Genomic DNA, 16235 nt, shown 5'->3' with positions numbered 1-16235 from the left:
GAAAGGATTGTCAGCTAGTTCCTTAAAAGGACAAATATCTGCTTTGTCTATCCTGTTACACAAGCGTCTGGCAGAGGTACCAGACGTTCAAGCGTTTGCTCAGGCTTTAGTCAGAATCAAGCCTGTCTATAAACCTGTGGCTCCGCCATGGAGTTTGAATCTAGTTCTTTCAGTTCTTCAAGGGGTTCCGTTTGAACCTTCACATTCCATAGACATTAAGTTGTTATCTTGGAAAGTTTTGTTTTTGATAGCTATCTCTTCTGCTCGAAGAGTTTCAGAATTATCTGCCTTACAGTGTGATTCACCTTACCTGGTGTTCGACGCAGATAAGGTAGTTTTGCGTACCAAGCCTGGTTTTCTTCCTAAAGTTGTTTCTAACAAGAATATTAACCAGGAAATAGTTGTTCCTTCTCTGTGTCCTAATCCATCTTCGAAGAAGGAACGTCTATTACACAATCTTGATGTAGTTCGTGCTTTAAAGTTCTATTTACAAGCAACTAAGGATTTCAGACAAACATCTTCCTTGTTTGTTATCTATTCTGGTAAGAGGAGAGGTCAGAAAGCGACTGCTACCTCTCTTTCCTTTTGGCTGAAAAGCATCATCCGTTTTGCCTATGAGACTACTGGCCAGCAGCCTCCTGAAAGAATTACTGCTCATTCTACCAGAGCAGTGGCTTCCACATGGGCTTTCAAAAATGAGGCTTCTGTTGAACAGATTTGTAAGGCAGCGACTTGGTCTTCACTGCATACTTTTGCCAAATTTTACAAATTCGATACTTTTGCTTCTTTGGAGGCTATTTTTGGGAGAAAGGTTTTGCAAGCAGTGGTGCCTTCCGTTTAAGGTACCTGTCTTGTTCCCTACCTTCATCCGTGTCCTAAAGCTTTGGTATTGGTATCCCACAAGTAAAGGATGAATCTGTGGACTGGATACACCTTGCAAGAGAAAACAGAATTTATGCTTACCTGATAAATTACTTTCTCTTGTGGTGTATCCAGTCCACGGCCCGCCCTGGCATTTAAGTCAGGTAAATTTTTTTTTGTTTAAACTACAGTCACCACTGCACCATATGGTTTCTCCTTTTTCTTCCTAACCTTTGGTCGAATGACTGGGGGGTGGAGCTAGAGGGGGAGCTATATGGACAGCTTTGCTGTGTGCTCTCTTTGCTACTTCCTGTAGGGAATGAGAATATCCCACAAGTAAAGGATGAATCCGTGGACTGGATACACCGCAAGAGAAAGTAATTTATCAGGTAAGCATAAATTCATTTTTTTTTCTTTCATGATTCAGATAGAGCATGCAATTTTAAGCAACTTTCTAATTTACTCCTATTATCAATTGTTCTTCTTTCTCTTGCTATCTTTATTTAAAACGCAGGAATTTGAAACGTAGGAGACGGCCCATTTTAGGTTTAGTACCACAGATAGCGCTTGCTTATTGGTGGCTGACATTTAGCCACCAATAAGCAAGCATAACCCAGATTCTGAACCAAAAATAGGCCAGCTCCTATGCTTTACATTTCTGCTTTTTAAATAAAGATAGCAAGAGAAGGAAGAAAAATTTATAATAGGAGTAAATTAGAAAGTTGCTTAAAATTGCATGCTCTATCTGAAGCATTAATGAAAAAAATTGTGTTAGGTAATCCTTTACATAAACTGAAAGACATAGGGTTATGGTTGATTAGGCAAGTTACATATGACGTATAAGATGCTGATTTACTTGTTTTAGGGTATGGGAAAGAATGAAGACAATCAGGAAGGAAACTGAAAAAGGAAGAAGAAATGTCAGCTGCTCTGTGACATGTTTTATAGAAGAGATGAAAGGTTATTTCATGGAATAATTCTAAAATACAAGCAAACCAACAGTCATAACTGGAATAAGCTGGTTATAGTTTTAGTTAAATGTGGTTAAATAACACAGAAGGCTTGAAAATTGTTGTGGCATAATATTAATATTACTGTTATAGTGCAGTGAAATATTGTGTCAATTTAAATTTACACTGACACTGATTTAGTCTTTGAGAAAAATGCCACCTGTTCAGTTCTCTTGTTGCTGAAGCGTGAAATAGATCTGGGCTAAGGGTTAGGAATAGGAATAGGGCTAGAGTTAGGTATACATTAGGGTAATTGTTAGAACTAACATTAGGAATAGGGTTAGGTAATAGGAGTAGAAGTAGTATTAGGTCTATGGTAAGGAATATATCTAGAGTAAGAGTAAGGGCTATGGTTAGGAACTAGGCTCGGGTTAGGAATACGGCAAGGGTAAGAGATAGGAATAGGGCAAGGGTAAGAGATAGGAATAGGGCAAGGGTAAGAGATAGGAATAGGGCAAGGGTAAGAGATAGGAATAGGGTATGGGTTAAGAATATGACTAGTTTAAGGGATAGGAATAGAGTTAGGATTAGGGCTAGGATAAGGTTTAGATATAGGGCTACTGTAAGGGATAGAAATAGGGTAAGGGATAGGAATGTGGCTAGCATAAGCATTAGGGCTATTTTTTAGAAATAAGGCTAGAGAAAGGGTTAGATATGGCTAACCTAGGGTTAGACAAAGGGATGAGGTAAGTGATAGTACTAGGGTTAGGGTAAAGGTTAGGACTGATTAAAAATAGGGCTAGGACCAGGGTTAGTAATAGAACTTGGCTAAAGGTTAAGAATAGGGCTAGGACCAGGGTTAGTAATAGGAATAAGGTAAAGGTTAAGAATAGGGCTAGGACCAGGGTTAGTAATAGAACTTGGCTAAAGGTTAAGAATAGGGATAATCATAGGACCATGGTTAGTAATAGAACTTGGCTAAAGGTTAAGAATAGGGATAGGACCAGGGTTAGTAATAGAATTTTCCTAAAGGTTAAGAATAGGGCTAGGACCAGGGTTAGTAATAGAACTTGGCAAAAGGTTAAAAAAAGGGCTAGGACCAGGGTTAGTAATAGGACTTATGTAAATGTTAAGAATAGGGCTAGGGTAAGGGTTGGAACTATGGTTAATAATAGGGCTATGGTAAGGTTTAGAAAAAGGGTTAGAAATAGAACATTCCTGCACATTTGACATTTCTGTAGGTTAGAGTTTGGATTAGGTAAGACTAAATTTGGGACTTAAGTTAGGGCTAGGTTTAGGTACAGGGCTAGGGTACTAGGGGTAAAGCTAAAATGAATTTGCCCCCTCACAGTCATGCATAATTGACATTGCCATATGTAAAGAGATATTGTAGCTACACTATTTTGGCAACTGCAAACTTGGGCAACATTCCAGAGTACAGCGCTGACATGGGAAATTACTTGACGGACTCATGCTTTATTTTATTAAGAGTTTGAACTACTTCTCTGTTCCATCTAAGAGGGGGCATATCAAGTTGTATTGAAATAAATGGATGATCTTGTGCCGAATAAACCATTTTTCTTTTCTTCTCAAGTTTGTGCCAGTAATGTAGTGGAAGTTATTTCTTTCAGCCAATGAGCACTGATACAACAGTATTATATGTGCTCAAACACACATTTATTGCTAGTTTCAGTTTAAAGTCAGAAAGGTTTTTCATAACTATTTTAGTTCAAATTTTTTTTAATATTTGCTATTCGTTCATATTTTGTATGTGTGACATTACATTTTAAATACAGTTTTATTTTAACTGGAGCTTAAAAAAAATAAAAAAGACAGTTCATCAATGGTCATTTCAACTGCCACATATACATACACATATATATATATATATATATATATATATATATATATGTGTGTGTGTGTGTGTATATGCATATTTATATATATATATATATATATATATATATATATATATATATATATATATATATGGAATAGAGAAAAGACAAGCGCACAGGGGGTGCACCTAGTGCAATAAACGACAGACTAGGTGACTTTAAATAAAAAGATATGCAGCACACTCACGTGGTTCCACCTCAAACGTATGAGGTATGTTAAAAGCACTTGTGGTATAGTAGCAGATGCTCCTCCAGGAGATCTCCTGCCTGGATCAAACTGCTTCCTTAGACACACTGAAACTGCATGTGAGTACACCACCACATGTACAGCTAGTCAGAAGTCCGTAAACATTAGGTAAAAAGGGGCTACTATATACAAAGGATGTTTATTCAGACATGTAATTATATACAAATGTCAGTAAAAAGTTCATAAAGTAGGAAGGTCACATACGACCATAAAGTATATAAAACCACATAAAAAACATATCAGAAATGAATAAAAACAGCCATTTACATAGACTTGCTAACAGCACAAGCCTGATCCACAGCTGCTGCATAAGATGAACCACATGCAGCTGATCATATATATATACTGTATGTGGATAAGACCAGCACTCAATAGCAATAAACAATAATACAAAGTCCAGACAAAAGGATGCACTCTCCAGGATTTTTTTCTTTTCTGTTTGAGGAAGGGGGTGAAATTTATATATATATACAGGGAGTGCAGAATTATTAGGCAAATGAGTATTTTGACCACATCATCCTCTTTATGCATGTTGTCTTACTCCAAGCTGTATAGGCTCGAAAGCCTACTACCAATTAAGCATATTAGGTGATGTGCATCTCTGTAATGAGAAGGGGTGTGGTCTAATGACATCAACACCCTATATCAGGTGTGCTTAATTATTAGGCAACTTCCTTTCCTTTGGCAAAATGGGTCAAAAGAAGGACTTGACAGGCTCAGAAAAGTAAAAAATAGTGAGATATCTTGCAGAGGGATGCAGCACTCTTAAAATTGCAAAGCTTCTGAAGCGTGATCATCGAACAATCAAGCGTTTCATTCAAAATAGTCAACAGGGTCGCAAGAAGCGTGTGGAAAAACCAAGGCGCAAAATAACTGCCCATGAACTGAGAAAAGTCAAGCGTGCAGCTGCCAAGATGCCACTTGCCACCAGTTTGGCCATATTTCAGAGCTGCAACATCACTGGAGTGCCCAAAAGCACAAGGTGTGCAATACTCAGAGACATGGCCAAGGTAAGAAAGGCTGAAAGACGACCACCACTGAACAAGACACACAAGCTGAAACGTCAAGACTGGGCCAAGAAATATCTCAAGACTGATTTTTCTAAGGTTTTATGGACTGATGAAATGAGAGTGAGTCTTGATGGGCCAGATGGATGGGCCCGTGGCTGGATTGGTAAAGGGCAGAGAGCTCCAGTCCGACTCAGACACCAGCAAGGTGGAGGTGGAGTACTGGTTTGGGCTGGTATCATCAAAGATGAGCTTGTGGGGCCTTTTCGGGTTGAGGATGGAGTCAAGCTCAACTCCCAGTCCTACTGCCAGTTTCTGGAAGACACCTTCTTCAAGCAGTGGTACAGGAAGAAGTCTGCATCCTTCAAGAAAAACATGATTTTCATGCAGGACAATGCTCCATCACACGCGTCCAAGTACTCCACAGCGTGGCTGGCAAGAAAGGGTATAAAAGAAGAAAATCTAATGACATGGCCTCCTTGTTCACCTGATCTGAACCCCATTGAGAACCTGTGGTCCATCATCAAATGTGAGATTTACAAGGAGGGAAAACAGTACACCTCTCTGAACAGTGTCTGGGAGGCTGTGGTTGCTGCTGCACGCAATGTTGATGGTGAACAGATCAAAACACTGACAGAATCCATGGATGGCAGGCTTTTGAGTGTCCTTGCAAAGAAAGGTGGCTATATTGGTCACTGATTTGTTTTTGTTTTGTTTTTGAATGTCAGAAATGTATATTTGTGAATGTTGAGATGTTATATTGGTTTCACTGGTAAAAATAAATAATTGAAATGGGTATATATTTGTTTTTTGTTAAGTTGCCTAATAATTATGCACAGTAATAGTCACCTGCACACACAGATATCCCCCTAAAATAGCTATAACTAAAAACAAACTAAAAACTACTCCCAAAACTATTCAGCTTTGATATTAATGAGTTTTTTGGGTTCATTGAGAACATGGTTGTTGTTCAATAATAAAATTAATCCTCAAAAATACAACTTGCCTAATAATTCTGCACTCCCTGTATGTATATATATATATATATATATATATATATATATATATATATATATATATATATATATATATATATATATATATATATATATATATATAAGATCACCTAGCACTCCACCTTTTGTTCTTCACAATATGTAACAGTTTTGTAGGTATGGGCACTCACAGGAAAATTTCATATAACAAACTTTATTGTAATAAATTCATTAAAAGATTGATGTTTCGGCCACATGTCGTGTGTGTGTGTGCACCCCTGACAATTTCCATGATTTTCATTTATAAATAATTGGGTGTTTGGATCAGCAATTTCATTTTGATCTATGAAACAACGGAAGGACACAGTTATATTTTAGTAGTGAAATTAGTTTTTTTGGATTAACAGAAAATGTGCAATATGCATCAAAACAAAATTAGACAGGTGCATACATTTGGGCACCCCAACAGAAATAGCGCATCAATATTTAATAGAGCCTCCTTTAGCAGAAATAACAACCTCTAGATGCTTCCTATAGCCTGTAATGAGTGTCTGGATTCTGGATGAAGGCATTTTGGACCATTCCTCCTTGCAAAACATCTCCAGTTCAGTTAGGTTTGATGGTTGCTGAGCATGGACAGCCCACTTCAAATCACCCCACAGATTTTTAATGATATTCAGGTCTGGGGACTGGGATGTCCATTCCAGAACATTGTACTTGTTTCTCTGCATAATTGCCAGAGTAGATTTTGAGCAGTGTTTTGGGTCGTTGTCTTGTTGAAATATCCAGCCCGACGTAACTTCAACTTTGTGACTGATTCCTCATCATTATTCTCATGTATCTGCTGATATTGAGTGGAATCCATGCGACCCTCAACAAGATTCCCAGTACCGGCACTGGACACACAGTCCCACAGCATGACGGAACATCCACCAAATTTTACAGTGGGTAGCAAGTGCTTGTCTTGGAACGCTGTGTTCTTTTGCCGCCATACATAATGCCCCTTGTTATGACCAAATAACTCAATCTTTGTTTCATCAGTCCACAGCACCTTCTTCCAAAATTAAGCTGGCTTGTCCAAATATGCATTTGCATACCTCAAGCGACTCTGTTTGTGGTGTGTGTGCAGAAAAAGCTTCTTCCGCATCACTTTCCCATACAGCTTCTCCTTGTGCAAAGTGCGCTAAATTGTTGAACGATGCACAGTGACACCATCTACAGCAAGATGATGTTGTAGGTCTTTGGAGGTGGTCTGTGGGCTGTTTTTGACTGTTCTCACCATTGTTTGCCTCTCCGATATTTTACTTGGCCTGCCACTTCTGGCCTTAACAAGAACTGTACCTGTGGGCTTCGATTTCCTCGATATGTTTCTCACTGTGGACACTGACAGCTTAAATCTGTGCAACAGCTTTTTGTAGCCTTCCCCTAAACCATAATGTTGAACAATCTTTGTTTTCAGGTCATTTGAGAGTTGTTTTGAGGCCCCCATGGTACCACTCTTCAGAGGAGAGTCAAAGAGAACAACAACTTGCAATTGGCCACCTTAAATACCTTTTCTCATGATTGGATGCACCTGTCTATGAAGTTAAAGGCTTAATGGGCTCACCAAACCAATTGTGTGTTCCAATTAATCAGTGCTAGGTAGTTACAGGTATTTAAATCAACAAAATGACAAGGGTGCCTTAAATGTATGCACCTGTCTAATTTCACTACTGAAATATTACTGTGTCCTTCAGTTATTTTATAGATCAAAATAAAATTGCTGATCCAAACACCCAATTATTTATAAATGAAAATCATGGAAATTGTCATGGGTGCCTAAACATTTGCATACAACTGTGTGTGTGTGTGTGTATATATATATATATATATATATATATATATATATATATATATATATGTGTGTGTATGTATATATATATATATATGTGTGTGTATGTATATATATATATGTGTGTGTATGTATATATATATATGTGTGTGTGTGTGTGTGTATGTATGTATGTGTATATATATATATATATATATATATATATATAATGTATGCTGTCAAACTTCTGTTTTAATTTTGCTTGAGATGTATCTTTAAATACTCTGCTCAGGTCCACTTCCAGCTGCTGTCAGGTGATTTTGTTTTTCAGGCAATTACAGCAAATCCTAAAGTTTTTAAGCTACTTATGTTTGTGGTTTTATTTTTGCAGCAAGTGTTTACACCGAAACTTTGTTCTGATGTTAAACACTTGTGCCGGGCATGATGGGGTTAACATAATTTTAAATGCAATTGTTTATCAATAGAAAAACTTCACCCACCATTTGCTTTATTTGGAGGGCCAATCTGGGCTTTAGTCTGTAGACAACAAGGCTAGACACGGTCATAATGTTAGTACACAATACCTTATTTGCAGTAGATATTAGTTATAGCCAATTACGGAAAGATATGCAGCGGGGTTAGTCTTGAGAAGTCAGCAGGGTGAGTTTTATGTTCCGAGAAGTTGAAATTGCTTAATTTTCAATGCTAAATTACATGAAAATGGGGCAAAATAAATAAGGAAAATAAATTACTAAGTTGGTTCATTATGTATAACTAAACATTTTATATACAAATCTCAAGGTGTTTATTGTCCCTTTAATGGTTCCCAGTTTCAGTTTATTGTCTTGTTTCAACTCAAATGATCTTTGGTTTTATTTTCTATGGCATTTCAATCCATTAGAAGTGTTCATAGTTCAATAGACATAAAGAAAATGTAATTATTGCATTCTTTCTTGAGCAGACCTATTTGTTTAACATCCACAAAGGGGTTAAACACATACTTATAGTGAGCCGTTGATCCAATCTGGGGCAGATTGTGGGTAGCCAGCAATCACAGCTATTTTCATTTCAGGTTTGGCAGTGCATTTCCCTACTTGAGCCATTCAGTAGACAAATGTACAAGAGGCAGAGGACATAGGACGGCCGTTGAATTGGCCACTAGTTTGAATTAAGAAAGTAATGTAGTAGACTATACATCATATCAAAACCTAATGAAGACAGAAATGGTTTGAGACAGTAAACAGTATAAACTTCTTAAAGTGATGGTAAAGTTGCTCCATATTAAAAGCTGCATTGGAAACATCATTATAAATAACAAACTGCTAGATTACGAGTTATGCGTTAGCCGTAAAAAGCAGCATTGAGAGGTCCCAACGCTGCTTTTTAACGCCCGCTGGTATTACAAGTCTTGCAGGTACAGGTGTACCGCTCACTTTTTTTTCGCGACTCGAGAATACCGCAAATCCATTTACGTCAATTGCGTATCCTATATTTTCTATGGGATTTTCCTAATGCCGGTATTACAAGTCTTCCTAAAAGTGAGCGGTACACCCTTTCCTGTCAAGCCTGGTACCGCATTTAAAAGTCGGTAGTTAAGAGTTTTATGGGCTAACGCCGTAGCATAAAACTCTTAACTAAAGTGCTAAAAGTACACTAACACCCATAAACTACCTATTAACACCTAAACCCAGGACCCCCCACATCGCAAACACTATAATAAAAATTTTAACCCCTAATCTGCCGAACCGGACATCACCGCCACTTTAATAAATATATTAACCCCTAAACCGCCGCACTCCCGCCTCACAAACACTAGTTAAATATTATTAACCCCTAATCTGCCAGCCCTAACAGCACCGCCACCAACCTACATTTATTAACCCCTAATCTGCCGCCCCCAACGTCGCCGCCACTATATAAAATGTATTAACCCCTAAACCTAAGTCTAACCCTAACACCCCCCTAACTTAAATATCATTTAAATAAATCGAAATAAAATTACTACAATTAACTTAATTATTCCTATTTAAAACTAAATACTTACCTATAAAATAAACCCTAAGCTAGCTACAATATAACTAATAGTTAATTGTAGCTAGCTTAGGATTTATTTTTATTTTACAGGCAACTTTATATTTATTTTAACTAGGTAGAATAGTTATTAAATAGATATGATATATTTAATAACTACCTAGTTAAAATAAAGAAAAATTTACCTGTAAAATAAAACCTAACCTATGTTACAATTACACCTAACATTACACTACAATTAAATTAATTACCTACATTAAATTAAATTAACTACAATTAAATACAATTAAATACAATTAACTAAAGTACAAAAAAACAAACACTAAATTACAGAAAATAATAAAATAATTACAAGAATTTTAAACTAATTACACCTAATCTAATCCCCCTAATAAAATAAAAAAGGACTTTTTGCGGGGCATTGCCCCAAAGTAATCAGCTCTTTTACCTGTAAAATAAAACCTAACCTATGTTACAATTACACCTAACACTACACTACAATTAAATTAATTACCTACATTAAATTAAATTAACTACAATTAAATACAATGAAATAAAATTAACTAAAGTACAAAAAAACACTAAAATTACAGAAAATAATAAAATAATTACAAGTTTTTTAAACTAATTACACCTAATCTAATCCCCCTAATAAAATTAAAAGCCCTCCAAAATAAAAAAAAGCCCTACCCTATACTAAATTACAAATAGCCCTTAAAAGGGCTTTTTGCGGGACATTGCCCCAAAGTAATCGGCTCAATACCCCCCCAACATTAAAACCCACCACCCACACACCCAAACCTACTCTAAAACTCACCCAATACCCCCTTAATAAAACCTAACACTAACCCCTTGAAGATCACCCTACCTTGAGACGTCTTCACCCAACTGGGCCGAAGTCCTCTATGAAGCCGGGTGAAGTGGTCCTCCGAAGTGGTCCTCGCATTCTATTGGCTGTTCCAATCAGCCAATAGAATGCAAGCTCAATCCTATTTGCTGTTCCAATCAGCCAATGGGATTGAACTTCAATCCTATTGGCTGATTGCATCAGCCAATAAGATTTTTTTCTACCTTAATTCCGATTGGCTGATAGAATTCTATCAGCCAATCGGAATTCAAGGGACGCCATCTTGGATGACGTCATTTAAGGGACCCGTCATTGTTCCAGTAGCCGTTGGATGAAGAGGATGCTTCGCGTCGGATGTCTTGAAGATGGACCCGCTCCGCGCCGGATGGATGAAGATAGAAGATGCCGTCTGGATGAAGACTTCTGCCCGTCTGGCGGACCTCTTCTGCCCGGCTTCGATGAAGACTTCTGCCCGTCTGGAGGGCCACTTCGCCCGGCTTCGTAGAGGACTTCGGCCCGGTTGGGTGAAGACGTCTGAAGGTAGGGTGATCTGCAAGGGGTTAGTGTTCGGTTTTATTAAGGGGGTATTGAGTGGGTTTTAGAGTAGGGTTGGGTGTGTGGGTGGTGGGTTTAATGTTGGGGGGTATTGTACTTTTTTTTTACAGGTAAAAGAGCTGATTACTTTGGGGCAATGCCCCGCAAAAAGCCCTTTTTTATTTTATTAGGGGGATTAGATTAGGTGTAATTAGTTTAAAATTCTTGTAATTATTTTATTATTTTCTGTAATTTAGTGTTTGTTTTTTTGTACTTTAGTTAATGTTATTTAATTGTATTTAATTGTAGTTAATTTAATTTAATGTAGGTAATTAATTTAATTGTAGTGTAGTGTTAGGTGTAATTGTAACTTAGGTTAGGTTTTATTTTACAGGTAAATTTGTCTTTATTTTAACTAGGTAGTTATTAAATAGTTAATATCTATTTAATAACTATTCTACCTAGTTAAAATAAATATAAAGTTGCCTGTAAAATAAAAATAAACCCTAAGTTAGATACAATGTAACTATTAGTTATATTGTAGCTATCTTAGGGTTTATTTTATAGGTAAGTATTTAGTTTTAAATAGGAATAATTTAGTTAATAATAGTAATTTTATTTAGATTTATTTAAATTAGATTTAAGTTAGGGGGGTGTTAGTGTTAGGGTTAGACTTAGTTTAGGGGTTAATAAATTTAATATAGTTGCGGCGACGTTGGGGGGCAGATTAGGGGTTAATAAATATAATGTAGGTGGCGGCGATGTTGGGGGCGGCAGATTAGGGGTTAATAAATATAATGTAGGTGGCGGCGATGTTAGGGGCAGTAGATTAGGGGTTTATAGGTATAATGTAGGTGGCGGCGGTGTCCGGAGTGGCAGATTAGGGGTTAATAATATAATGCAGGTGTGCGATTTCGGGGTCGGCAGATTAGGGGTTAATAAGTGTAAGATTAGGGGTGTTTAGACTCGGGGTTCATGTTAGGGTGTTAGGTGTAGACATAAAATGTATTTCCCCATAGGAATCAATTGGCTGCGTTAGGAGCTGAACGCTGCTTTTTTGCAGGTGTTAGGTTTTTTTTCAGCCGAATCTGCCCCATTGATTCCTATGGGGAAATCGTGCATGAACACGTTTAGCCAGCTCACCGCTACCCCAAGCAGCGCTGGTATTGAGGTGAGATGTGGAGCTAAATTTTGCTCTCCGCTCACTTTTCTGCGGCTAACGCCGGGTTTGTAAAAACCCGTAATACCAGCGTTGTCTGTAAGTGAGCAGTGAGCTTAAACTGCTTGTTAGCACCGCACAGCCTTACCGACAAAAAATCGTAATATAGCCGTATGACTTTAATTCATCTTTTTAAAAAAAAATATTAATCAAGTTATTAATAAATCAAACCTTAAATCCTATTGTCCCACATTCCGCACGGTTCCGCGTCAGTTTTATTTTGTGTGATGTATTCTTCAGCATCCAGTTGAAATTATGGCTCTTAGACAACCACGAGTTTAACCTAACCGCCCCCTCTATCTAGAGCGCATGCGCACATCTTATTGCATCGGGAACAAGCATGGTTGCTTACGTAGAGAGCGGGTGTGACCATTCTCTACAGTGGATACAGAATTTATGAGGAATTCTATGGAGGGTGGAGCGAGGTGCGGTACATATTAAAATTAAAACTATTTTTTTTTTTATTATCAAAACTTAGCAATTTATGTGATTCAAGGATAGACTACCTGCGTGAACGATCTGAGAGGTGCAACGTTACCATCACTTTAAGCTTATTACAAAATTTGCAACATGGAACTATGATAGGTGGCCCAGTCTCTTAAAATATTTCTGGTTTTCTTGTGATTTTTTTCATCTTGTAGCCACCCAGCTCTGCCCACAGACCACCCATGTCTTTACTTTTCTATGAGGGTTCCCTCTGGCTCTGAGCATTTATTTTTTATTTTTTTTGTGAGGGTAAATAAAGATCACCCACTGCAAAACATATTTCTTGTTTTATTTTTATTCTGTTGCTGTTAAATATTTCTAATCCTTTTTCTCTTTATTTAAAGGTTTGGATGAATCTGCAACATTCAGCTGTGAAGCGCACAACACAAAAGGCTTGACTGCTTCCAAAGAAGTCAAAGTCAATATAAAAGGTAGGTGGATAAATCATGTATTGTTCTATATCCAATAAATCTCTCCCACATGACAAAAGCCAAGAGTCATGGGATACTAAACTGAACTTACATTGAGATTTGGCATTTTTATTATTTTCTCTAAAGGGACAACCAAGTCATAATTAAACTTTCATGATTCAGATAGGGCATGCAATTTTAAAGAACTTTCTTTAAAATCTATTGGTGTTCTTTGTTGAAAGCTAAATCTAGGTAGGCTCATATGCTAATTTCTAAGCCCTTAAAGGTTGCCTCTTATCTCAGTGCAATTTGACAGTTTTTAACAGTTAGACAGTGCTAGTCCATGTGTGCCCTATTGGCTAAAGTGCATTTCTGTCAAAAGAACTGAGATAAGGGGCATTCTCTAGAGGCTTAGATACAAGGTAATCACAGAGGTAAAAAGTATATTAATATAACCTTGTTGGTTATGCAAAACTTGGTAATAGGTAATAAAGGGATTATCTTTATTTTTTTAAACAATAAACATTTTCAAGTAGACTATTGCCTTTACTGTTACTGATCTAACATATTATCAGTGTAATACAAAACAAAGGTAAAGCACAGAAATGCTACTACTTAAAGTATTGTCCATAAGTATCTGGACATGTTTTCTTGTTTTGAGCATTATCTGAGGTATAATGTACAGGTACATTGTAATTAAAATAAAATATTATCTAAGGTGGGGAAGTGTAGTATTATATTTCACATAATTACCGAAAGTAAAATAGTCAGCTTTCATTTTAGATTATTTTCAGCCATTAACCGCATATGAATTACAGAAATCTTTTATATGTAGTTCAGTATGGGGCAAAAACTCTGTTCAGGAGCCAGAAAGCTGGGGTCTAAGTGAGAGGGGCCTGTGGGCAGAGTTGTGGGTGTTCAGAGTCAGGATGGAGGATGGGTCATGGGTGTTCTGTGGGCGGAGTTTAGAGGTCTGGGATGTAGTTAGTCAGTTCAGGTTGGCAGTCTAGGGGCGTGGCTATGCATGAAGGTTGTTGTACCCCTGTGAGCCTCCATAGAGCCACCATTGACATAGTAAATCAATTTAATGATGTCAACATCAGTTAAGGCAGCCATCATTAGATTTAGCTAAAACATTAGACGTGTCAAAATCAAATGTGTGGTACATCAGTAAAAAACTAGAATACACTGGTGAGCTCATTAATAGTAAATGCCCCGGCAGACCACAGGAAGCCACTGTAATAGATGACCAAAGAGTGCTTAGAGTTTACACAAAACAAAACTTTTCAACTTTTAAATTCAATTAAAGGGACAGTATACACCAGTATTTATATAACTGCATTTAATAAACACTACTATAAAGAAGAGTATGAACAGATACTGATCTAATAATCTGTTATAAAACTTTTTTAAAACTTACTTAGAAGCTCCCAGTTTAGCACTGTTGATGAGGTTAGGCCGGGACACTCATTGAAAGGGGCTGAAAAAGCAGGAAGAGTGGACACTCACCCCTTCCCTGCATATGAAAAGACCCATTACACAAACAGGAGCAAGCAAGAGTCTGTAGACTTGATTCCACAACTGATACTTCGGGGCTTGGTTAGGAGTCTGAAAATCAGTACAATATTATAAAAAAAAAAAAAAAGCAAAACTATACATTGTTACAAAAACACTCCCAGATGGGCTATATAAATAGATCTACAAATCATTTATGCAAAGAAAAATCTAGTGTAAAATGTTCCTTTAAATGAAAAGTGGATTCTGTACCACTGTATATTTTCTGATTGGCTTAGGGAGAAAGGATGTTTTGGACTGATGGGCGGCTAAGTACAACTTATCTCACCTGTACTGGTGGACAGAGACAAACCTCCAACATATCATTCATTTAAAAAACTAAATAAATATGAGCATTTATCACCCATTTGTTTGATAACATACGCATTAACCCCCCCCCCATGTGTTTTATAATACAATAGCAGAATGTTTTATTTACAGAGGTTATATGTAATTGAGTAATTCTTAAGCTTTGATAAGTAATGTTAGTGTTCACATAATCTCTAGGCAAATACAATATTTCATACAGTAATACTGTTTTAAAGTCACATGAAATGCATTTTGAACATGTGGATATCTAGGCTAGACTACTCCAGTTCAGCCCGTGACTTTAGTTTGTTGAGGGCAAAGAGTAACAGGACCACTGCTACCATCCAGGACAATTGGAATAGGAAGTCCTCAGTATTTGTTTGATTAGAACCTGTATGATATGGTTTAATATTGTTGAATAATGTTAATTAAACAGACCTTTATCTGACCAATGTATGTGTAGCTTTATTTCTTGAGATATTGTTCCCATGTATTCATTATTTCTGCATATGGTGAGTCCACAACATCATCAATTACTGTTGGGAATATCACTCCTGGGCAGCAGGAGGAGGCAAAGAGCACCACAGCCAAGCTGTTAAGTATCACTCCCCTTCCCACAAACCCCAGTCATTCTCTTTGCCTCTGTAAATAGAGGAGGTGAAGTTTTTGGTGTCTGAAGAAAATGGACACAGGGGCAGATTTCTCCTTCTAGAGTATTTGCAATCCAGGTATGATGAGAAGCATTCTTACTTCCTCTCTGGGAGTGATAGATCCAGTCCCAGTTTGGGAACGGGATCTAGGTATTTACCTCAAGTCACTCAGGTTCTGACTTTCAAAGTAGTATCCTTGCTTCTTTGGTTCAAGAGGGCCTGTTCATAACGAGCATTAATTCTGTAGGATTTTTTGTTCCCCTGATTTGGGGTATTTTCTAGTTTCTGAGTTTCATCATCCCTGAAAGACTTTTAGGTCTTGGGGTATTACAAGGGTGTTCTTTTGGACAATATATGGTTCAGGTGTCATCCTTCCTTCGAGCTATCTCTCTCCTTCAAGAGATCTTGTCCAATCTACTTTCCCAGG

The 16235-nt window shown here is 37.3% G+C and overlaps 1 protein-coding gene across 1 annotated transcript in view; it reads left to right on the top strand.

Moving 5' to 3' along the window:
• MERTK (MER proto-oncogene, tyrosine kinase) overlaps positions 1–16235 on the top strand; it is a 355152-nt gene that overhangs the window by 61451 nt on the left and 277466 nt on the right. Inside the window, exon 5 of the mRNA XM_053711970.1 lies at positions 13230–13316. Within this exon, the coding sequence (XP_053567945.1) occupies positions 13230–13316 (87 nt within the window). The remainder of the gene's footprint in view (positions 1–13229; positions 13317–16235) is intronic.

The sequence above is a fragment of the Bombina bombina genome, chromosome 4 (genome assembly GCF_027579735.1).
Source record: "Bombina bombina isolate aBomBom1 chromosome 4, aBomBom1.pri, whole genome shotgun sequence".
NCBI lineage: Eukaryota > Metazoa > Chordata > Amphibia > Anura > Bombinatoridae > Bombina > Bombina bombina.
This window is presented reverse-complemented; position numbering and strand designations above follow the sequence as displayed.